Source organism: Thamnophis elegans, chromosome 1 (genome assembly GCF_009769535.1).
Source record: "Thamnophis elegans isolate rThaEle1 chromosome 1, rThaEle1.pri, whole genome shotgun sequence".
Lineage (NCBI taxonomy): Eukaryota > Metazoa > Chordata > Lepidosauria > Squamata > Colubridae > Thamnophis > Thamnophis elegans.
The window spans coordinates 177,313,911-177,336,825 of NC_045541.1; the positions used below are offsets into that span (position 1 = coordinate 177,313,911).

Sequence of the window (22,915 nt, forward strand, 5' to 3'; positions counted from 1 at the left end):
TTTTATTAGTATTTATAGGCCGCCCTTTTCCCTGAGGGGACTCAGGGCGGCTTACATAAAATAAGGAAGGGAGGGTACAGACAATAGACACAAACAATACATAGAAGTAAAATAGTAAGCAACATTCATTCATCATTCGGGTGGGGACAAATTAGCTTTATCTCTAGGCCTGACAGGCTAGCCAGGTCTTAAGGGCTGTGCGGAAGGTCTGGACGGTGGTGAGGGTACGAATCTCCACGGGGAGATCGTTCCAAAGGGTCGGAGCTACTACTGAAAAGGCTCTCCTCCGTGTAGTTGCCAGTCGGCACTGACTGGCAGATGGAACTCGGAGGAGGCCTAATCTATGCGATCTAATTGGTCGCAGGGAGGTAATTGGCAGGAGGCGGTCTCTCAAGTAGGAGGAGGGGAAATAGCTAGATGAGGTTTTGTAGCCAAAACAATACATTTATTTATACCTTCTCTTGGGCTTTGACCTTTAGCTTCCTGTTCCTGTGGCAAGTGCATATATCCTATTGGTTGCAGGCCCCCATGTGGAGCCATGTTTGTCTGAACAGAGTTTGGTTGAACCTTGCTGGGTGATGTAATGAAGGAAGGGACTTGTGCCATGTGGTGAGCTAGATAATCCTATTATGTCCTGGAGGGTCCTGTCTTAATCCCATCACCCTGGAGCTGGAGGTCTTTTGCTTTGCAGATAGTGTCAGGCCTGCAGCGGCTCCTTTAAGAATCTTTGGCCTGCCACACTCTTATTAAGGGGAGGGGATTTAGCAAAGGGTAGAATGTGTTGTTTTCAAAATAAGAAATTCTTTCCTAGAAGCTCCCGGTCATCTTTTGTCTTCCAAACCCGAACACCTGGACGGAAGCAGTTAGGCGTAGACGCCAGTGTGGAAGAAGATTGGACCATGTGATGGACTGTGGGTGTGGGGGCAAGATCATGAACTTTTAACTGGGTGGGATTCTTGTTGTGACTCAGCAGCAGTCTTCTGTGAGTCTTTTCAGAATGCAAGATTAACGATGCAGCTGGGGCTCGTTAGTGGGGTTTTGGAGATAAAAGGACAGATGCTGCCATGCCCTAGTCGCAGGAGTCAACGTTCGTTCCTTGGTTCGTACAACATTGCTTGATACACTTGGATAAGTGCTTTCTGTTTCCTGTAACCCTGATTCAAGGCTACACTTGGAGAAGTGCATTGCTTGTAAGAGTTGTTTTGTTTTTCATTCCGTTATCTGGTCAGAGACTGTATTTATGTTATTTTGGGGGCTCGAAGCCAGTCCGAGCCGAGAACTGATAAAGAAAGTTCCTTTTAAGTTTGTTTGCCTGCCATTTGTTATCAAGCCGTGAAGGGGGAACAGAACAGTTTCTGATGTAACTTCCAGAGTCGGAATCGCATAGCTCTATGCCAACATGCCTGCTTTATTAAGTTGGAACTTTAAGCATAGTTTTGGCTTCGACTCTGATTTAATTTTACATGGTATTTGGAACGCTTACAGATAGGTTGGCCCAGTTTTAATGCGCACCAAATATCTGCTGGGCGCAGGGAACTACTCTTCGTCTTTAAAAACATGCTTCTTCTTTTCTCATCCAGGGAAATAATACACATTTTCAAGCCCAGGGCATTCGTGCAAGCCTCACGCGCGAGCAAAGCAAATGCATGGAAGGCGGTGCACATGTGTTGACAGGGCACATGCACTCACATTTGAGAACTGGTAGGGAAAGTACCATATTTTTCAGAATATAAGACGCATCAAAAAAGAGCATGAAAAAGTGTGTGTCTTATACAGCATTTTTTTGCCTCCCGAAGTGCTGCCCCCTTCACCAAAATGGCCATGCATAGCCTTTAGGAGGCTTCCAGAGTGCTCCTGGGGGCTAGGGAGAGCAAAAAATGAGCGAAAAACGGGCCATATTTTGCTCGTTTTTGCCCCCTCCCAGCCCCCAGGAGCACTCTACAAGCCTCCTAAAGGCTATTCATGCTCTTGGTCTGCAGAGTGCAAAAACCTTTTTTTAAAAATTTGCCTCTTATTTGTTTATTTATTATTTATTTATTATTTATTTATTATTTATCTATTATTTATTTATTATTTATTTATTATTTATTTATTTATTACTTATTTATTTATTATTATTATTATTTATTTATTTATTACTTATTACTTATTTATTATTTATTTATTACTTATTTTTATTTATTTATTATTTATTTATTATTTATTTATTTATCCGGGTCCGGATCTCAACAGGGAGCTCGTTCCAGAGGGCCGGAGCTGCAACAGAGAAGGCTCTCCCCCGGGGAGTCGCCAGCCGACATTGGCTGGCAGATGGAATCCGGAGGAGACCTAACCTGTGCGATCTAATTGGTCTGAGAGAGGTAATCGGCAGGAGGTGGTCTCTCAGGTACCTAGGTCCGATGCCATGTAGGGCTTTATATGTAGCGACCAGCACCTTGAAGCGGATTCGGAGACTAATAGGTAGCCGGTGCAGCTCGCAGAGGATAGGTGTAACGTGGGTGTACCTTGGTGCACCCACAATCGCTCGCGCGGCTGCATTCTGGACTAATTGGAGTCTTCGAACACTCTTCAAGGGCAGCCCCATGTAGAGCGCATTACAATAATCCAAATAATCTTCAAAATCGTGGTGCAGCTTATATTCAGGTGCGTCTTATAAGTATAATCTTTATTGTTATTGTACTTAAATACAACGAAATTGGTTTATACTCTGAAAAATACGGTAAGTAAATACCATCTCTGGCCACAGCCAAGTAGTCGGCCATGGTCCACAGGCTGGGGGCCCCTGCATTAAAGGACCAGTTTTAAGTCACGTGCATTCGATACTGTCATTAACGCTACGGATCATAACCCAAGGACTAACTGTGGTTTACTCCATCACCATTGCCCTCTCCTAGGTTATGTCTAAGGGGCCTTCATCCTTTCAGAAAACAAGGGGAGGCAGAGGGTTGTGGGTATATAATGCTAAGGAAGGATGGAGTAAATTGGTAGCCCAACGGCAGTAAGTCATTTTAATTAGTGTAGAGCAGTGATGGTGAATCTTTTCGGCACCGAGTGCCCAAACTGGAACGCACAATCATACGTGTGCATGTGCATGCCTGCGCATGTGTGCTGGAGTCCGGAAAACTCAAAGCCCAGCTGGCTGGTGCGTGCATGCCTGTATTTTGAGCCATTTTCAGGCCCCTTGTTCGGCGAAAAATGCTCAAAAAGTGGGCATTTTTCGTGCTGTTTTCAGGCTGATTTTGGGGCCATTTTCCAGCTGTTTTCCAGCACTCCAGCACCCAGAAAGATCAGCTGGCTGGTGCGCATGTGCCTGCTGGAAACCAGAAGAACAGCTGGTGATGGCGCCCCCCCCCCCGCCCTGCTCACAGTGAGAGCTCTGTGTGCTACCTCTGGGTACATGGGCCATAGATTTGACATGACGGGTGTAGGGTGTTCTCATGAACTGTTGTGCTCCATCTGAGAGCAGGCATAGCCTTAAAATCAAATATCTTCCGACTTCTAGAGTGCTTTCAAACGACAGCGTAGGTAGTCCTCACTTAGTGACCACAATTGGGATTGGCACCCCTGTTGCTGAGCAGTCATTCAGTGAGTGCAATGGACTTTTAAATCAGTTCGGTGGTGGTCATTAAAGCCATAATTAAAAGTCGCCGTGAGTAGGCGGTTTTTAAAATTTTCTAAATGAAAATAGAAGTCACAGCAGGTTGTTAAGGACAACTTCACATAAGGGCAAATTGTAATTTAATGGGACCGTGAAGTCTGAGAACTATGGGTGTTACGACCTTGTAAATGGTCTGCTTCTTCATTTCAAGTTGTATTTACTTATTTCCCCGATTCCAGCAAGCAGCTTCGGTCCAGCCCCTTCAAATCTATAAGGTAAAGGTAAAGGTTCCCCACGCACATGCATGCCAGTCGTTCCCGACTCTAGGGGGCGGTGCTCATCTCCGTTTCAAAGCTGAAGAGCCAGCACTGTCCGGCATGACTCAACGTCAAAGGCGTACGGAACGCTGTTCCCTTCCCACCAAAGGTGGCCCCTATTTTTCTACTTGCATTTTTACGTGCTTTCGAACTGCTAGGTTGGCAGAAGCTGGGACAAGTTATGGGAGCTCACTCCGTTACGTGGTGCTAGGGATTCGAACCGCCGAACCGCTGACCTTTCTGATCGACAAGCTCAGTGTCTTAGCCACTGAGCCACTCTAAATCCCACATAAATCTTTTATAGTGAAACCAAAAGGCACACTGTGGATGATACATTATGGCTAGTGCAATCTTGAAAATAAAAGTAGTTTTGGGAAAATATGGTAAAACCACATTCCTGATGTTGGAAAAACTAATACGAATAAAATAAAAACCACCATAGCAATAGCAATAGCACTTAAGACTTATATATCCCTTCAGTGTTTACAGCCCTCTCTAAGCGGTTTACAGAGTCAGCATATTTGCCCCCAACAATCTGGGTCCTTGTTTTACCCACCTCGGAAGGACGGAAGGCTGAGTCAACCTTGAGCCTGGTGAGATTCGATCTGCGAAACTGCTGGCAGCCATCAGAAGTAGCCTGCAGTACTGCACTCTAACCACTGCGTCACTGCAGCCATAATGTATGTTGACCCTAAGTATATTTTCTTGCAGTCCTTGTGCCCCAAATGACGAGAAAGTTGAAAAGAGAGTTTCCTCTGTCCCCACCTCCTCCCATCCTTAAACCCCTTTGTACAGGTAGTCCTTGACTTTGGACCGCAATTGAGCTCCAAATCACCGTGGCTAAGTGGATTTTGCCCCATTTTACCCTTCCTGGCACAGCGAAGCGAATCACTGCATTTTATGACTTTCCTGCCGCGGTTAAGTGAATCACTGCAGTTGTTAAGTGAGTCGCGCAGTTGTTAAGTGATTGTTTTTGCTTGTTGTAAAAAGGGATTCACATGACCCCGAGGCGCTGCAACTGTCGTAAATGTGAGTCAGTGGCCCAGCGTCTGAATTTTGATCACAGTCATAAGTGTGAAAAATGGTTGCAAGTCCCTTTTTCAGTTTTGTTGTAACTTCGGTCACTAAACGAACCATTCTAAGTTTGAGGACTACCGGTTGCCCTTTCCAACTGCCAGTGTTCTCCTTTGTCTGCTCAGATATATTCAGTACCCCCAAGTTACTGGCTCCATCCTCTCAAAACATGAGAAATTTAAGCTGGTACAGTTGTGGCAGAGTGCCAGTCTTGGACTGGTCTCTCTTGGGCCACACTGTGCCGTAATGAACACAGCATCCCACATGACACCTAAGGGAGTTGCACATTGGACACTGGGGTGGGGTCATTGGAGGGAGGGTGCTGGGTTATCATTTGATATGTACTTGTTCACACCCTTCTGGCTCAGATCTTGCCAAAGGTCATTTGTGAAAAATGGTCATAAAAGTCACTTTTTTCAGGGCTGTTATAACTTTGAACGGTCACTAAACAAAGTGTTGTAAGTCAAGAACTACCTGCACACCAACTCCATGGCTTCAATCCTGACTGGAACTTCAAGAGCCGTAGCTTCAGTTTGGAAAATCTTACTTAAGGCGAAAAAAACCAAAATCAACTATATTGAGCTGCAGGCTAGGTGAAATCTGGTTTAATGTCAGTAACTGTGAGAGGGATCTTGGAGTCTTAGTGGACGATCACTTAAACATGAGCCAGCCAGATGAAGCAGCTGCCAAAAAAACCAATACAGAGACAGGAGCTTACGTCGCAACGTTTTTTAAAAGTGAAAGTATTGGTTTTTCTTCTATTTCTTTTTTTTACCTATGGATTAAATCTTTTTCTTTATTTTTATAATATTGGTTTGGATGGGTTTTTTCTCTTTATTTTGCTCCATTTAAGAATTTTGTTTCTTTTATGCCTAGAATAAAATAAAATATAAAAGGAATATAAAGAGGGTAGTAATATCAGAAGGAAAAGAAGTTGCACTGCCACTTGGAGGTTGGAGGTTGAGTCCTGGAAATATTGCTTTCTCTCTTTTCTCTTTGATCATTTTGACTTTGCACTTCAAAGGCTTCAACTTGTTTACAAAAAAGATAAAGAGCATGGGTTGTTTATGAAGGTGCTCTTTGGATGCTTCTTTGGCAGCTGGAGAGAAGTGAAAACAAAACCTTGTTTTGAAACTAGAGTGGCAGTGTTTACTAGTTGGAAGAATAGCACAGCATCAAAAAGAAACCACAACATTACAACAGGTTATGTTTGAAATTCAAAAATTATTAGAAACAACAGAGAGAATTGAGAAGAGATTGGAAAATATAGATTGTAATGCAGTGAAATTCGATGGAAGAGTTGAAGATATCCAGCAAATGGAAAAAGGGGAGGTTAGAGTCCTAAAAACCCAGGGGAGAAATGAACAAGGAGGCAAGATAATTGTGGATACTGATGATGAACTGAGTGTGGTTGGAAAGAGTGGAAGATGGAAAGGGAAGATAGATGGAAAGGAGCTCTACCCCAGATTTCAAGGTATAGAAGATAATAGAGAAGAATTGATGGATTCAAGGAGAGAAACTTTTGACAAAAGCACTACTGATAACCAAAGATAAGCTGATTAAAGAAGCTGACGGAGGATCTCGAGATTTTACAAGATATGTAAAAAGCAACAAGTTGCAAAGAGAAGTCCACACAAATTTGTTTAAGGAAATAACCAGAAGAATAATTCCACAAATGGCAAAAGTTATAAGACTGCACTATTACTGGAAAGACATAGGTTGAGAAGAAAATTAATAACAAAATTAGTCAAATTTAGTTAAAATTAGAGCATTATGTTAAAAATGAAGTGATAATGGATATAGTTAGATAAATAATTGATAATGATAACAATGTACACATATGTATTGGTTTGATAAGAGGAAATTTGGTATAAATTCTAAATGGTGATCATGAAAAGTATAGAAACTTATGTATGAAAGCTTATATTAAAAAAGAGTAAGTTAAATTTAAACTAAGACAAAAAAAATGAAATGATGGATATTGTTAAATGATTGATAATAATGTAATATTTGTATTGACACGATAAAAGGAAAATTGGATATAAATTGTAAACAATGATTAAGAAAGGTTTAGAAACTTTGTTATTAAACATAATTAATTTTTATTTAGAAAGTGTTATAAAGATGTAATGTTGCTGGATGATATTGAAAATAGATAACGAAATGCCATCATGTGGTTTTGCTTTAAATTTTGGAATATTTTATATAAAGGGACGTAAAAATAATTGTCTTATGAAGATTGAGGTATGATAGCAATATATATAAATATATTTGATTTAAAATATATAACTTGATATGAATTGTAGGTGATGACTATGGAAGGGATGCACGAAAACTCTTTGTAGCCAATTGACACACTTTTTACAATGGAAGATATTTTTGTGGTTTGTTGTGTTTTGTGCGTTTTTGTTTATTCAAAAATAAAAAATTATATTAAACAAAAAAGCCAATACAGTTCTAGGCTGCATTAAAAAAAGGGGGCGGGAAATCAAGATCACGTGAAGGTTTAATACCACTTTACAAAGCTTTAGTAAGATCGCGCTTAGAATACTCCATCTTGGTTCTAGTTCCCACGATATAAGAAAGATGTCGAGGCTTTGAAGAGTGCAGAGAAGAGCAACTTAAGACGATTAAAGGCCTGGAGACTAAAACATCTGAAGAATGGTTGTGGGAAATGGTTAGTCTAGAGAATTCAGGATTTGCAGAATCCAATCTGGGTTGTGTTGTGGCCTGCCAGCTGGCAGCGGAGCTGGTGGCAGATTCGGACAGCGAGGAGGTTGGGGAGGAACCTGGGCCAGTCCTGGAGTCTGGGGAAGGCTCTGATGAGGGCTCTGTGTCGGAGGCAGAGAGGGGGCCAGGGCCCTCTGACAGTGATCAGCTGCCTTCAGAGTCAGACATCAGTGAGGCAGAGGAACAGCTGGAGCCTGTTCCCAGTGTGCGCATGCACAGAGTTGCCAGACGAAGGGAACAGCTAAAGAACCTGGGAGTAAGGCCACAGGTGGATGGTGAATGCCCCCTCCCATAGGGAATAAAAGAAGAGGAAAGGGGAGTGGAGTTTGCAGGAGACAATTAATTCACTTAATTAGTGTGAAGATTTGTTCATGACTCTGAGACTCTGCCAAGTATTTTCTTGTATAGCATTGTGTTTGGAAGATATCAACCTGGCAGCTCTCCAAGCCTGATAAGGTTTGTGATTGTAAATACACCCTTGAAAGACTGTTTGCCGGGACTTTGCTGGATGTGAATGAGAGGGATTCACATTAGTTTAACAAAAAGGGGTTTGGTTGGGACAAGGAGGCTGCTTTGTGATTTGGTGAAGTCTAGGTCAGAAGAGATCAGTCACCAGCACCAGATTTTGTCTTCTGAGCTCTCAGACTCATCAGTCAACAGGAGTGCTGATTTACACACACCCCAGCTAATCAAGTACAGGTAGTCCTTGACTTACAACAGTTTCTTTAGCGAGGTCACAACGGCACTGAAAAAAATAACCTATGACCATTTTTTACACTTCTGACCACTGCAGCGTCCCCATGGTGACATGATCAAAATGATTGGTAACTGATCCGTATTTATGTCGACTGCCGTGTCCCGGAGTTGCGTGGTCCCCTTTTGTGACCTTCTGATGAGAGAAGATGATGGGGAAGCCTGATTCACTTAATAGCCATGTTACTAACCTAACAACTGCAGCATTTCACTTAACAACTGGGGCAAGGAAGCTTGTACAATGGGGCAAAATTCACTTAATAATTTTTCACTTTAACTGCAGGAATTTGGGGCTGAATTGTGGTCGTAAGTGAAGGACAACAGGTAGTCCTTGACTTACAACAGTTCATTTAATGACTGTTCAAGTTCATAACACCACTGAAAAAAGTGATCACGTTTTTTCCCCACTTACAACTGTTAACAACATCCCCATGGTTAACGTAATTAAAATTCAAATGGTTGCCAAGTGGTTCATATTTATGACGGCTGTCATGTCCTGGGGATGGGTGGGCCACACGATCCCCTTTTGCGACCTCCTGACAAGCAAACTCCATGGAGAAGCTAGATTCACTCAAGAATCGTGTTACTAAACTTAACAAATGCCATGATTCCCTTAACAACTGTGGCAAGGAAAGTCGTAAAATGGGGCAAAACTCGCTTAACAAATGTTTCACTTTGCAATATAGATTTTGGGCTCCGTTGTGGCCGTAACTCAAGGACTACCTGTTTCTGTATTTAGGAAGCAATGATTTGGCAGCACAAGGAAATCACAGCAAAAGACTTAATAGCAAGCCACAAACACCCCATTCAACAACTAAAAAGCCACACACAACAGACACCACAACAATTGTCTGCTAGAGAGAAGATTCCTGAGGACAGGCTCCAGTACAAGCCCAAAAGCTCGGAAGGGAAAAACTTTGGTCCCTCCCGGTCATCAAATCCAGATTAGAGCTTGCAAAATTTTCCTGGGACATACACGTTTGCCTTCAATTGTGAGAATTGTATTTTTTTTTTAAAAAAGTACTTTTGCATGTGTGAGAGACCTGCCAGTGGGATCACGTTAGGCATTTTCCAAATTTTTGACCCTTGCCATCGCTGGCCCACCCCTTTGGCTGAAAAACCTCCGTTCTGCTGCACGGACAAGGGGACAAAAAATAGCGACTGGATCCCTGGACACGAGGCACGTCAAGAGCCCGTTTTTGGTTCAATCTGCAGAGCAAGGGATCTCTGCTTCCATCTGCTATGCTGGCCCGTTGCCAAAGCGATACAGAAATGTGAACTTCAAAGCTACCTGAGCAGTAACTTGCTCCGCCGCCAGGGGCGTCCAATTTTGGTGACATCGAAGACTTGTGGAATTTCGACTCCCGGAAGGCTGGGAATTGAAGTCCACGGGTCTTAAAAGTGGCCACGGTCTGTACAAATCCCTTTCCTGGGAGTCTGTAGAGATTGTCAGTCATCCAGGTCACGGATTCCCAAAGGTGCTTTTTTTTTTCTCAAGAGGCAACTGGCCTTTCTTGTGTTTCTTTGAAGACGTTTCGCTTCTCATCCAAGAAGCTTCTTCAGCTCTGACTGGATGGTGGGGAACGGAAGGTTTTATATTCCTTGCAGACAGCTGGTCATTTGCATCTCTTTTGAAAGTCGTTGAGGCTGCTTGGAGGTCTATCGGTGTTCTCAGGGTCACCTGAGTGGTGCTTCTGGTTCCTGTAGTCTGCACGCCCTCGTGACCTCAAGACTGGACTACTGCAATGCGCTCTACATGGGGCAGCCCTTGAAGAGTATTCGGAGACTTCAACTCGTCCAGAATGCAGCCGCGCGAGCGATCGTGGGTGCACCTCGGTTACACCTATCCTCCGCGAGCTGCACTGGTTACCGATCAGTCTCCGGATACGCTTCAAGGTGCTAGTCGTAACTTATAAAGCCCTTCATGGTATTGGACCTGGGTACTTGAGAGACCGCCTGCTGCCAATTACCTCCCACAGACCCATTAGATCTCACAGGGTTGGCCTCTTCTGGGTGCCATCTACCAGCCAATGCCACCTGGCTACTACCCGGGGGAGGGCCTTCTCTGTGGCAGCTCCGGCCCTCTGGAATGAACTCCCCGCAGGGATTCGGACCCTCACCTCTCTCCAGGCCTCCCGAAAAGCCGTCAAAACCTGGCTTTGCCGGCAGGCCTGGGGGTGATGAGTTCCCTCCCCTCTCGACATGGATGGTTGTGCGACTGTTGTCGACTTTTATTATTTGTATTTTGTCTTTTATGTTCCCCCTTTTTGCCCCTTTGAATTGTTCGCCGCCCTGAGTCCTCCCGGAGAAGGGCGGCATACAAATAATAAAATACAAATACAAATTTCCTTTGCAATTTTTAGAGGAAAGAACTGCAGTCTACAAGAACTACTCAAGTGATCCTGATGACACAGATAAGCCTCCAAGTGGCCTCAACGACTCTCTCAAAGGATGCAAAGGACCAGCTGCCTGCAAGGAGGATAAATCCTTCCATTCCCCACCATCCAGTCAGAGCTGAAGAAGCTTCTTGGAGGAGAAGCGAAAGGTCTTCCAAGAAAAACAAGAAAAGTCCAGTTGCCTCTGGTGAAAAACCACCTTTGGGACCTTTTCCCGGGAGGCGATTGAGGCCGGATGCTTCCTGAAAAGCCCTCAGAACCAGCATCGGGGCGATTGTAAATCGTACTTTTTTCCCCCTTTATTTATAGAAAATGGAATGCCTCGTAAAAGAAACACGTTTTCTTTGAAAGGATGAGCGTGTGCGGCAGCACCTACAGAAACACGTTACAAAAAAAAAAAAAAATTATGATGAATGGCTTCACATACTGAGCTAGGAAGTGAAACAATGAAGGTTAACTTAAGAGTCACAGTCAGTGGTACACACTGAGTCGTGGTGTCGAGTATCTTTGTCCCTCATCTTGGTTGCCATTTGTACAGTTAAAAACAATAAAAACATTCAATAGTGACAGCTGAACCGGGGGTCGCCGGGTCGGTTTGCCCTCTCTTGTCCTGCAAAGCCCTCTCCCTGGGCAGTCGGTTCCTGCAGGCCACCTGGGATGAATCCTCCTTGCCTGGAAAAGAGAGAGGGGGAGAGAGAGGGAGAGACCACCGTGAGAAGGGGAGGGCCATAGGCCAGGAGCCCTCATTCCCAGCTGTGCCCCATGCTCCTTCCCCTTTTGCAAGGAATTATTACCCTGGTGGCAGCACCAAATTGGTTCAGGCCAGGTGAACTTTGCTGCACCAGTTTCCTAACTTTGGCAACTTTAACAAGCCAGGATGGGTGGGCTTTCTAATTCCCAGAAAGGATGTGTGAATTCCCAGAATTCCACAGCCAGAATGTGTGGGTTTCAACTCCCAGAATTCCCCCGATGAGATGGGCTGGACAGTCTCCCTCTTCCCTCCAAGGAAAGGCAAGAGGAAAAAAAATTAAGTAATCCAGGACCCTAAGGTTGAATAGGAAGGAAAACATGGGTTTAAAACATATAAATGGGCCCCTTAGGGTGCTCTTAAGATCACAGCTAGATAATGCAACATTTAAAAAACCCTCCAAATGCTGTACTGGGAGAGGAAGGGCCACTTTGGGAAGCAGAGGGGGAGACTGCCATTTAAAAAACCGTCTAGTTTTGCTAGTAAGTCAAATGCATAATGAGAAAAGGTTAACCTTACTCTGAATTCAGAAGGCTGAAGGCTTCTTACCCAGACATTCCACCTCGCGGCATTATGTGGCCACGCCGTTCTCTGCCCCCACCTAGAAAAGACGGGAGTAATTCAAACACTTGCAAGGTCTGAATTGCTCTGAAACTATCTGTCACGTTTCCTCCACTCCTCGATCTGAACAGAACAGGAAAAGGAACCCTCGGAAGGAGAGCAATTCAGAACTTGTGAAGCCCTTGTTGCTCCCTGCCCTTGTTTTTGGCAGGCGTTTCATGACCCAAAGAGATAACGGGACTAGGAGTGACATGATAGTGGCGTTCCAGTATTTGAGGGGCTGCCGCAAAGAAGAGGGGGTCAAATTATTCTCCAAAGCACCTGAAGGCAGAACAAGAAGCAACGGATAGAAAGTAACGAAGGAGAGAAGCAACCTAGAACTAAGGAGAATTTTCCTGACAATGAGAACAATTAATCAGTGGAACTGCTTGCCTCCAGAAGTTGTGGGTGCTCCATCACTGGAGGTTTTCAAGAAGAGATTGGACAGAATGCTATAGGGTTGTGATGGCGAACCTATGGCAGGTGTGCCAGAAGTGGCATGCAGAGCCATCTCTGTGGGCACGCAAGCCATCGCCTGTTGCTCTTCTGGGTTCCGGCATGCCGGCCAGCTGGTCTTTGTAGTCGTAGGTTGAGGACTACCTGCACACAGTCTTGCCCTGTCAGTGGTGTTTTCCTTTTGGCAGTTCCTTAAATGAGGTTGCTCCTTACTGTTGGATGGTTTGTCTGAGTTGATACCCTGTTTCCACCGAAAATAAGGCCTCCCAGGATAATAAGCCCAATCGGGCTTTTGAGCGCATGCGCTAAAATAAGCCCTCCCCGAAAATATTGCAACACAGCAGCAGCCATGAGGTGACCACACTCTCCTCCTCCTCCTGCACCTCAAAAATAATAAGACCTCCCCGAAAATAAGCCCAAGCGCTTATTTCGGGGGTCAAAAGAAAATAAGACCCTGTGTTCTTTTCGGGGAAATATGGTCGTGGCAAATTCCACTTGCTCTGTGTTTACATAAGAGCAAACCCCACACTCCCTTCTATCACTGATGATGTCGTCTAGCTGGGTCATGAAACGTCTGCAACAAAATCACCAAGATCAGACACCATCAAGGAGTCCACAGTTTAAGCCTGAACTACAAGCTATAGATATTCCCTTCTGTTAATTTCTGAACCTATCAGGCTTTGGGAACAGAGCTTCCTTCATAGGATCCTGTCTGACTATAAATACCATTCCCAAAAGCTGTTTTGAGTTGCACCAACTGGTTTCTCCTTCTGCCCAGATGTAAGAGCCCAACTAGAGAAGGAACAGACATAGGGTTCTTGCTGTGCCCCCACAATAGGCTTGGCTGCCCTGGGACAGGAGAGCTGAAAGGGGGGAGAATATCTGGACATTACCCAGGGGACACAAAGCACTATTCACATAAGGACACCAAAAAAAAAAAAAAAAAAAGGAAGATTGGTCAGCTCAACAACGTTCAAGAAATGACTCTAACATTTCTTCAAATCCTCCTTGGTCACTCCGTTCATTTCAAAAACAGTAAGCCTGAAGGAAAGCCCTTTTTTAAAAAAAAAATTGTGGAAATGATGGTTTTAGGAGACCATACAGACCCTCCTCAACTCACAACCGTTGGTTTTGCAACTGTTGGAAGTTACAACAGCACTGCAAAATGTGACAACTGGCGTGTATTGATGACCGTTGCAGCGACCTGGGGTCACGTGATCCCCTTTTGCGACCTTCTGATAAGCAAAGTCAGTGGGGGAAGCCAGATTCACTTGGCAACCGTTGTTGGCAACTTAAAAACTGCGGTGATTCGCTTAACAGCTGTGGCAAGAAAAGTCGTAACACGAGGCAAAACATTGCTCAGCAATGGAAATTTCGGGCTCGATTGTGGCTGTAAGTCAAGGACTACCTGTAATCTGAAGAATGGAGAAAGCTTAAGGGGATAAATAAAGAAGCAGACATAATAGATATTTCTTTCCTTGGCTTTTCTGCTCCGCACAGAATAGGATCCTGGAAGGCTCAACCTTGCCTATGTCCCATCCCCAAAGCCTAAACAACAACAGGAGTTTTCCCAAAGGGAAAATACAGCTGTGAAGGGAACAGAACTAATTACCTCGCCATCGCTCATGTTCACGTCCTGGTGGGCCCCCATCATCGTTGCCTGGCCAAGAGCGACCGGGGTGGCCTTCAAATTTTCTGATGTGATCCCCCCAGTCACGTCCATCTCTGAAAGGCAAGGAGTTTGTCATAGACCAGGGGTCGGCAAACAAAAACACTCAAAGAACCATTTGGACCCGTTTTCTCCAGAAAAGAAAACACCGGGAGCCACAAAGGTCCTAACCGGAAGCCCCCTGTTCAATGCTGGAGCTGACCAGAAGTTCAGTTCCCCCACCAGAGAGTCTCCTTCTAGCGCGGCGTCCTTTTTCCTCTACCTGTCATAACCGAAAGCCCTATCAATTGTGGAGACAACTGGAAAACCCTCCCCTTGCCGTAGAGTCTTCTCCTAGCGCACTGTGCTTCTCCTCCTCCACCCCCCCGGAAGCTCCTCTCAAAATTGTGGCATTGACTGGTGACGGAGCTGCAGCAGAGGGACAAAAGAGCCACATGCAGCTCCAGAGCCGCAGTTTGCTGACCCCTGACTTAGATCAAGTGGTAAACCGGTTTCTCAAAACACGTAAGATAATCCTGAAAGCTCTCAAGTTCAGGAGGTCGTTAAAAACGAAAAGAGAGCTTATACGGGAAATGTTTAACAGGTTTTAAAAATACTTTTCTAAAAAAACAAAAAGGCACCGTTCAGAGGCTTGGCATTATGTCCACTCTATTTACGAATCATCATGATAGCCCAGCAGTATGCCAATGCTACCATATCAAAACACTTGTTTGGATGAGCCGAACTCCCTCCCTCCCCGTTAGAACTGCTAAACGCTAAAGAAAGCAGCTGCCTTCTCTGCACCATTTTCACTGAGTTTACCAATGTTTAAAAAAAAATGTTGCTTTTTAGAAAGCTACCCAGAGAGATTGAGTTGAGATCTCCCAAGGTTCCCATGATGGTCCATGATGAGGCCAGCCCTGACTTCTCCTGCCTTCCAGTTATTTTGACAACTGGCCTGAAAGTAAGTGAGTGAGTGTGTGTGTTTGAGGGGGGGGGGGGGGGGGGGGAGGAGAGAATATGAATCCATAGCCATAGCATTCTTGTTTGCAGCTTCCAGTTTTTCAGTGCATGCTTTGTTTAGGAATCCCAGAAAGTTTTATTAATGAAATGCTGTGTGTGTTTGTGTGTGTGTGTGTGTGTGTCCCGTGTGTGTTTCCATTCACTCATTTTCATGTGTGCAGAAGGTGGATATAGGGAGGCTTAGGTCACTGGTGTGACTTGTGAGTGAGTGGAAGGGAAATCTTGGTCTCGCAACCATATTCGTTGTGTTTTCAAAAACTAACAAATGGCTTGGAATAAGGGCGAATGTTTTCGCTTCTTTGTAGTCTCCCTAATCCCTTTTGGCAAAAGAATACGGGAGTGAAAGCTCAATTACTGTCTCTCTCTCTAAAAGTGTCATGGAATCCCTGGAGTGGTTGGTGAGTTGAAGGCGTTTCGTCAGGCTTTTAACTCGGCAACTGTTCTTTTTAACTAGGTTTTAATCTGGTTTTGAACTCTGTTTTGAATTATGGCCTTGATGTCATTTTATTTGTAAATGGGAGATGTAGAAATTTGATTAGCGCATAAACAAACCAGCTATAGGAAGTGTCGCTTAATATCCACTTGCTTAGCAACTGTTTGAAGTCTCAACGGACCCTTGAAGAGCTATTTATGACCCGTTTTGGAATTTCAATGGCGGCATATAATTCTGTGGTCACATGACTGCACTTTAGGGATTTGGCAACACTCACCTTTATCCCCGGCTGCAGCGTTCTTCAGTCACATGACAGCAATTTACAATGTTTTCTGCCAGTTTCAAGTCTTTTCCAGCAAGAAATGCCCACAGGGGGATACATTGATTCACCCGGGGTGGGATTCAGCCGGTTTGAGCAAACAGTAGCTCCGACGATCAGGTGGGCCCACCCGTCTGCCTCTGCGCTATACTGATCTATAGTTCCTTTGTTTGAAGCCCAGCTGACAGGCGTGGCAGATGGATTGCCGCACCTGAGGTGTCTTATTCACCGGGGGGGGGGGGAGTGCGCTACAGTAGAAGGTAAGTTTTTGAGCTGTTTTCAAAGGCACTGCCCGTGCGCAGAGCAAACCGGTTGTTACACCGGTTGAACCCCACCACTGGATCCACTTAATGACTCCAACGGTAGTTGTGCCTGGTCCTCAGGAATTTGGGCCATCCTAGTGTCCCTGTGGTCATGTGAAGCTACCTGGGTGCTTGTCAACCTGTTTGAACTCATACCTGTTTGCCAAGTGCACCCCGCAATCACCATTTGCTAACTTGCCTGATGACCCCATTGACCCCAGAGAGTCAATGGGGAAGCCAGCAGGGAAGGTTGTAGAATGGTCTCCTCCAGTCTCAAACCCTCCCCCAGGCCCTGAGCACTCACATCAGGCTGGGGCTGCCACTAAGAAGAAGGGAGCCACCCTATTCTCCAAAGCACTTGAAGGCTGGGCAAGGAGCCAAGGATGGAAGGTGATCAAGGAGAGAAGCAATCCGGAATTAAGGAGGAATTTCAGAACAATTAGCCAGTGGAACCACTTGCTCTAGAAGCTGTAGGCGATCCAGCACTGGAGGTTTTCGAGAAGAGACTGGACAGCCGTTTGTCTGAAATGGTCTCTAGGGTCTTCTGCCTGTAGAGGCCGTTGGACTAGAACATCTTGGAGGTTCCTTCCAATTCTATTATTCTGTTAAACTCTCACCCACTTTCCTCAACCAATGAGGGCACCACTTATGTCCTCCACCAACCCACACGGCAAATTTTGTATATCCTCCCCTTCAACCTGCACCCTGCCCCCCCAAAAGCAGCCTATCTGCAGGCCTGGGGCTTGCAACTTCCTGTCAGCTTTCCCTGGCTGTGGGAAGCTGGCAGGAAGTTGCCTCACCTAACGACCGAGGGAATCAATTAACAACGGGACTGCAGGGATTGCCTTTGCTAAATGATACCGTTGTTACCTTATGACCAGATCGCTTAACCAAGGAAATTCTGATTGCGCCTATGTTCTGCTCGTAAACTTAACTGCTTTCTGGACTCGACGCTGTTTGAACGCGATCACCTGCAAGCCACTCACCGGGACTGTGGAGGTATCCTCCGCCCCTCGTTCATGCGCCTGTCCGACCCATAGCCGCCCCAGCCATCTCTGGAGTGGCGATCTGGATCCCTGTGACGTTCCTCTGCATAGTGCTGAAAGAGGGGAAGGAGACAAGAACAGCAATGATCCAACTGGTACGTGGGGGGGTACCAAGTGGGGTGCAGCAGAGATTTCTGAAGCCACGCAGCAAAGTTCCCTACTTCAAGATAAAGGCAGGCGAACGACACAAAGCTTCTAGCGGATATTTCAACAAGCTCGTTTTGCTGGTGACTCATTTGCTCTAAAGTAGTGACGGCGAATCTTTTCGGCACTGAGTGGCCAAACCGGAATGAGTCCTATCCCACCCACCCCGCCGAAGAAACTGGAAGACCAGGTGGCCGTTGCGCATGCACACACTTGGAAACCTTAAGACCCCTGGTCTTCTGGTTTTTGTTGCTCCAGCGCGCACCAAGACCAGCTGGTGCTCCAGAAATGATGCCGGTGCGCATGCCCACAGAGCTATCTGTGGCATGCGTGCCATAGGTTTGCCATCAAGGTCCTAAAGGAAACACCAGAAGCTCACAAGCCACTGAACTAAGAAAACAGCCAGAAGCATTGGGACTTTTAAAAGGTTTTAGAGCTTTCAAGAGCTGCAAAGCACTGGTGCTTTCTCCAAAGTGCTCCAGCGGGTTAAGAAATTCTAGAACCAGATATTTATGTTGGTTCAGAACATGTTGAAAAATGTGTATAAAATTGAAACCTGAAGTTTTTTTTTTTTTAAAGGAATGGCAGATAACACAGAATCATAGGGCTGGAAGAGACCAATCCCGTTCAAGGCACGAGACATTATACCACCCCAAAATAGACCAACACACACCCCCCCCCATGGTCGTTCTTGGATGAGATGCAAAACGTCTTCAAGGAAAAACAAAGATGCAGAAAAGCATCTTTGGGACAAGCAGGATGACTGAGAACCTTCACAGAGCTCCAGTGTTGGAGCACCAACAACTTTTGAAGGCAAGTCATCCCAGGGATTGACTGTCCTCAGTGTCAAGCTTTCATCCTATCAAATGCACAATGAACATGACTCACCGGCCTCTCTCGGTCTCCCATCATCCCCCGTGACCCTTCTCTCCTGGGAAAAAAACACAGTCATGTCAAATTTTTGACCTGCATTGATCCTCAATAAATTAGCATTAGCAATGGAAATTGTGGTCCCAGTTCTGGTTTAAATTGATGGTATTGCTTGAACTTCGCCTGAACATTACTCTGCTTTGGAACATTTGAAATGTTCAGAGTTGGGATATTATATTAAATTATATATTTCAAGCTGAGGATATTATATATTAATATCCACGTGGTCTGCTAGGCCCTTTAATCAGGAACCCTCCTTTCTCTCCAAGTCCTTAGCAACTGAGGAAAGAATTTCTTCTAGACAAAAGGGTCTCCAAATTTAGCAACTTTTAAGACTTGTGGACTTCTACTTCCAGAATTCCTCAGCCAGTCATGTTTTTTAAAATATATATCTATATATGTATATTAAATATACACCCATATTGTGTGTGAAGAGAGTTGGTTCTGAGTATCATTCATATTAATCCAATTCACAATAACAGTTTTAGTAATCTCTATCACACTTATCAAAATTAAATAATCATTATATTGTTCAAACATACAAAAACAAGAAATGTCTAACTCCTCATCTTTATCTCTATCTTCATCTATGTCTTTCTTGTTCAATCTAAACATTTCTCTGTTTTATATGAACAAATTTGAGTAGGTATCATTTATATTGCTCATGTTGAAAGGAATGATACTAAACAGATTGTCCACAATAAAAGGGTTAATGCATTACACCTCTTCAGAGAGAATTGGGGGGGGCGGGGGGAGAATAGATCCCTGCAGTTAATTTAACAACTTTGGTTTTTAAAAATCATGTTCATCATAACACGTTGGGATGTGAATTGTCACTTCCCTCAAAAATCTAGGTGCGTCTTATACACTGAATACAGCATTTTTTTGCCTCCTGAAACCCAGCCCCCTTCACCAAAATGGCCGTGCATAGCCTTTAGGCTTTCAGAGAGCTCCTGGGTGCTGGGGAGGGCAGAAATGAGTTTTTTGCTCAATTTTGCTCCCCCAGCCCCCAGGAGCACTCTATAAGCCCCCTAAAGGCTATTCATACCCCCCCTTTTTTTTGACAAAAAACGGACCCGTTTACACAAAAAAGGGCCATTTTTTGCTCATTCCCCCCCCCCGAGCATTTTACAAGCCTCCTAAGGCTATTCATGCCCTTTTTTTGAAAAAAAAAAGGGGGGGGGGATTTTCACAAAAAACAGACCATTTTTGGGAGGTCTGCAGAGTGCAAAAACTTTAAAAAATTTGCCTCTTCAAAACTTTGGTGCATCTTATATTCTGAAAAATACGGTAATTTACAGTAAGGAGATGGGAAAGGGATTAAGAGACTGGCAGCTGGACAGAGGAAAGGCTCCGGGATGGAGGAGAGGAGAAAGCTAATATGGTTGAACAATCAAATCCTCCTTGTGACAAACTTAAACCAGGTCTGTCCAACCTGCAGCCCACTGGAAAGCCAGTAATGAGGCCCCAGAAGATAATAAAAAATATAAAAAGAAACAACCGTTGACTTACCTGAACGGCCCCTTCTATGTGCGCTGTGAGGGGAATCCAAGCATGGGTTAACCTTGCCCATTAGCCTTGAGACTGAGTTATGTAATTGTTGACCACACCTCCTCTGACTGGGATACTTCAGTTTTGTACGAAGGCTCAGCCAATCCAAGAGATGTAACAGAACCAGCTCGGAACGTGAAGACGAGTAAACAGGTAACCAGAACAATGTGTCCAATGCCCGGACCAGCCGAAGCCGAGGACGGGATTGAATTCCCCTCACAGCGCACATAGAAGGACCGTTCAGGAAATCCAAGCATGGGACATGCCAAAGCAATGCGTCTCAAGGGCAGGAGCTAGGCTGGTCAGGGGCCCTAGGTGGCGATAGAACCCTCTGCAAGACTTGCCACCCAAAGGAAGCCTCCGCCAAGGCATACATGTCCATTTTATAATGTCTGATAAAGGGCGACGGAGATGACCAAGTCGCCGCCCTGCAAATGTCTTCCACTGAGATTTGCGTCGCTCAAGTCGCTGTGGTGGCCGCACTCCTGGTGGAGTGGGGGGGAGGGTGATGCGCCTGGGAACTGGTCTGGATTGACTGTTGTAAGCGAGGGCAATACACGCTTTCAACCAGCGTCCGATGGTATTCAATGACACCTTCTGTCCCATGGATGCTGGCTGAAAAGACACGAATAGTGCCTCTGACCTTCTGAGTGACGCATTATGTTTCACGCAGCGACGGAACGCCCTTCGAACATCGAGGTGGCGCCACCGTCGCTCTTGTAGGTGTGAGGGCTACGGACAGAAGTCCAGGAGGATAAGTTCCTGGGCCCTGTGAAACCATGAATTAATTTTCGGGAGGAATGCCGGGTCTAACCGTAGGATGACTCTGTTCGGATGGAAGATACAGAGGTCCTCGCGGACCGACACCCTCCTAGCTGATGTAATAGCTACCAAAAAGACAGTTTTAAGGGTCAACAATCTAATGCTCATCGTGCGGATGGGCTCGAATGGTTCCATCATGAGGGCCCTAAGTACCAGGGATAGGTCCCATATCAGGTTACGGTGGATTACTGGCGGCCTGAGGTTCAAGGCACCTTTTAGGAATGACCGAACACTTGGATGTTGAGCCAAGGAGCGGCCCTGCCCGTCCCCAACAACAGTCGATAGAGCTGCAATCTGGCGGCAGAGGGTGTTGGGTGTCAGCCCATTGACCATGCCTATCTGCAAGAAACCTAGTACCTGTGGTACGGATGCTGTGAGTGGGTCAACTCCGGTTGTGCAGCCCCACCTGCAGAAGACCTGCCAGATGGCCTCATAGATGCGAGTTGTGGACGGACGTCGTGCCGCTTGGATTGTGTCAATGACTTGTCAGAGAATCACTGTTGAGTCAAGAGAGCCCGTTCACGTGCCACACAGCTAACTGTAATAGTTGGGGGTTTGGATGGATGAGAATCCCTTGGGAGAGATGTATCTGATTGTCCGGAATTCTCCACGGGCATGAGACGGACAGATGGATGAGGTCGGCATACCAAGGGTGACGGGACATCGGTGCAACCATGAGAACTTCCACCAGTTCTGCTAGAATCTTCCAGATGACAAGTGGAATGATTGGGAGAGGCGGGAAGACGTAAAGGAGGCCTTCCAGCCAAGGATTGCGAAGCGCATCGGCGCCCTCTACCCCCGGTCCGTGGAACCTGGTGTAAAACCTTGGGAGGTGTGAATTGTGAGGTTGCGCAAAGAGGTCCACTTCAGGTTGACCAAACCTGCGAGACAGTTCCTGGAATAGGGCTGGATGGAGCCACCACTCTGCCTGGTCCACCGTGGCCCTGCTCAACCAATCCACCTCCGTATTGGCTGTGCCCGATATGTGCTCTGCCCGAATTGATAGCAAACGGTTCTCTGCTCAATGGTAGAGCCTCTCCGCTTCCAACATCAGGGACTTGGACCGCATGCCTCCTTGGCGGTTGATATGAGCCTTGGAGGCCATGTTGTCAGTGAGGATCAACACCTGGTCGGCCGTCACCAATTCCCGAAACTCATGGAGAGCTAGCCGAATGGCCTGCAGTTCTAACCAGCTGATGCTGTTCCAAAGTTCCTGTGCAGTCCAAAGTCCCTGTGCTACTCGGTCCAAGACATGGGCTCTCCACCCAAAGAGACATCCCTTGAGTAATTTGGAGGATGTCCACACCGGAACGACCGTAACACATTGGATGATACTTGTACCCTGGTTTGCGAGAGACTAGCGTGGGCTCTCTGGAAGGGGAGTAGGAACCATTGGAGCGGTCATGTGTGGAACCGTGCTCAGGGAACAATGTTTATACATGCAGTCATTTTCCCAAGAAGCTGGGAAAGAACTGCCAGTGGTATCGACCTCTGTGATAGTACGTGACTCACCGGGGGTCGGCAGGCTTTGTTGTCTCTCCTGAGATAGTGACACCTCGCACAGCTCCCAACTGATGATGGTCCCGAGGTGTAAGAGAGACGTGGTCGGGTGCAAGTGACTCTTTGGAAAGTTCAGGATGAAGCCATGGCGCTGCAGTGTCGATTGTGATTTGCAGGTCTTGATCCGCCTGGTTCCGGGATGAGGACAGGACCAGGATGTCATCGAGATAACAATTGACTCTTATGGGTAGTGACCGAAGAGATGCGACAATCACTGCCAGCAAATTTGTGAAGATTCTTGGGGCCGATGACAGGCCAAATGCCAGGGCTCGATATTGAAAATGCCGTCCTGCGAACTGGAACCGCCATAACCTTCGATGTGCCAGATGTATCAGTACGTGGAAGTACGCCATGTCGACTGAGGTAAGCAGGATAAGATGCTTTTGAGCAATTGCATCTTGAACCTCTGATATTTCAGGTATAAGTTGAGCCATTTCAAGTCTACGATGGCTTGTCATCCTCCCG

At 45.7% G+C, this 22,915-nt stretch overlaps 1 protein-coding gene across 3 annotated transcripts in view; it reads right to left on the bottom strand.

Moving 5' to 3' along the window:
• Positions 1 to 11,145: 11,145 nt before the first annotated feature.
• Positions 11,146 to 22,915, bottom strand: part of LOC116515433 (scaffold attachment factor B1-like) — a 39,478-nt gene continuing 27,708 nt past the window's right edge. For 2 of the 3 annotated variants that reach the window (XM_032227598.1, XM_032227515.1), the window contains exons 17-21: positions 18,476 to 18,518; positions 17,384 to 17,496; positions 14,285 to 14,397; positions 12,166 to 12,217; positions 11,146 to 11,540 (exon numbers count right to left, since the gene is read on the bottom strand). In XM_032227598.1, coding sequence (XP_032083489.1) covers positions 11,426 to 11,540; positions 12,166 to 12,217; positions 14,285 to 14,397; positions 17,384 to 17,496; positions 18,476 to 18,518 — 436 coding nt within the window. In that variant the 3' untranslated portion in view covers positions 11,146 to 11,425. Of the gene's footprint in view, positions 11,541 to 12,135; positions 12,218 to 14,284; positions 14,398 to 17,383; positions 17,497 to 18,475; positions 18,519 to 22,915 lie in introns of all 3 variants that reach the window. The other variant, XM_032227677.1, reaches the window with a different exon arrangement.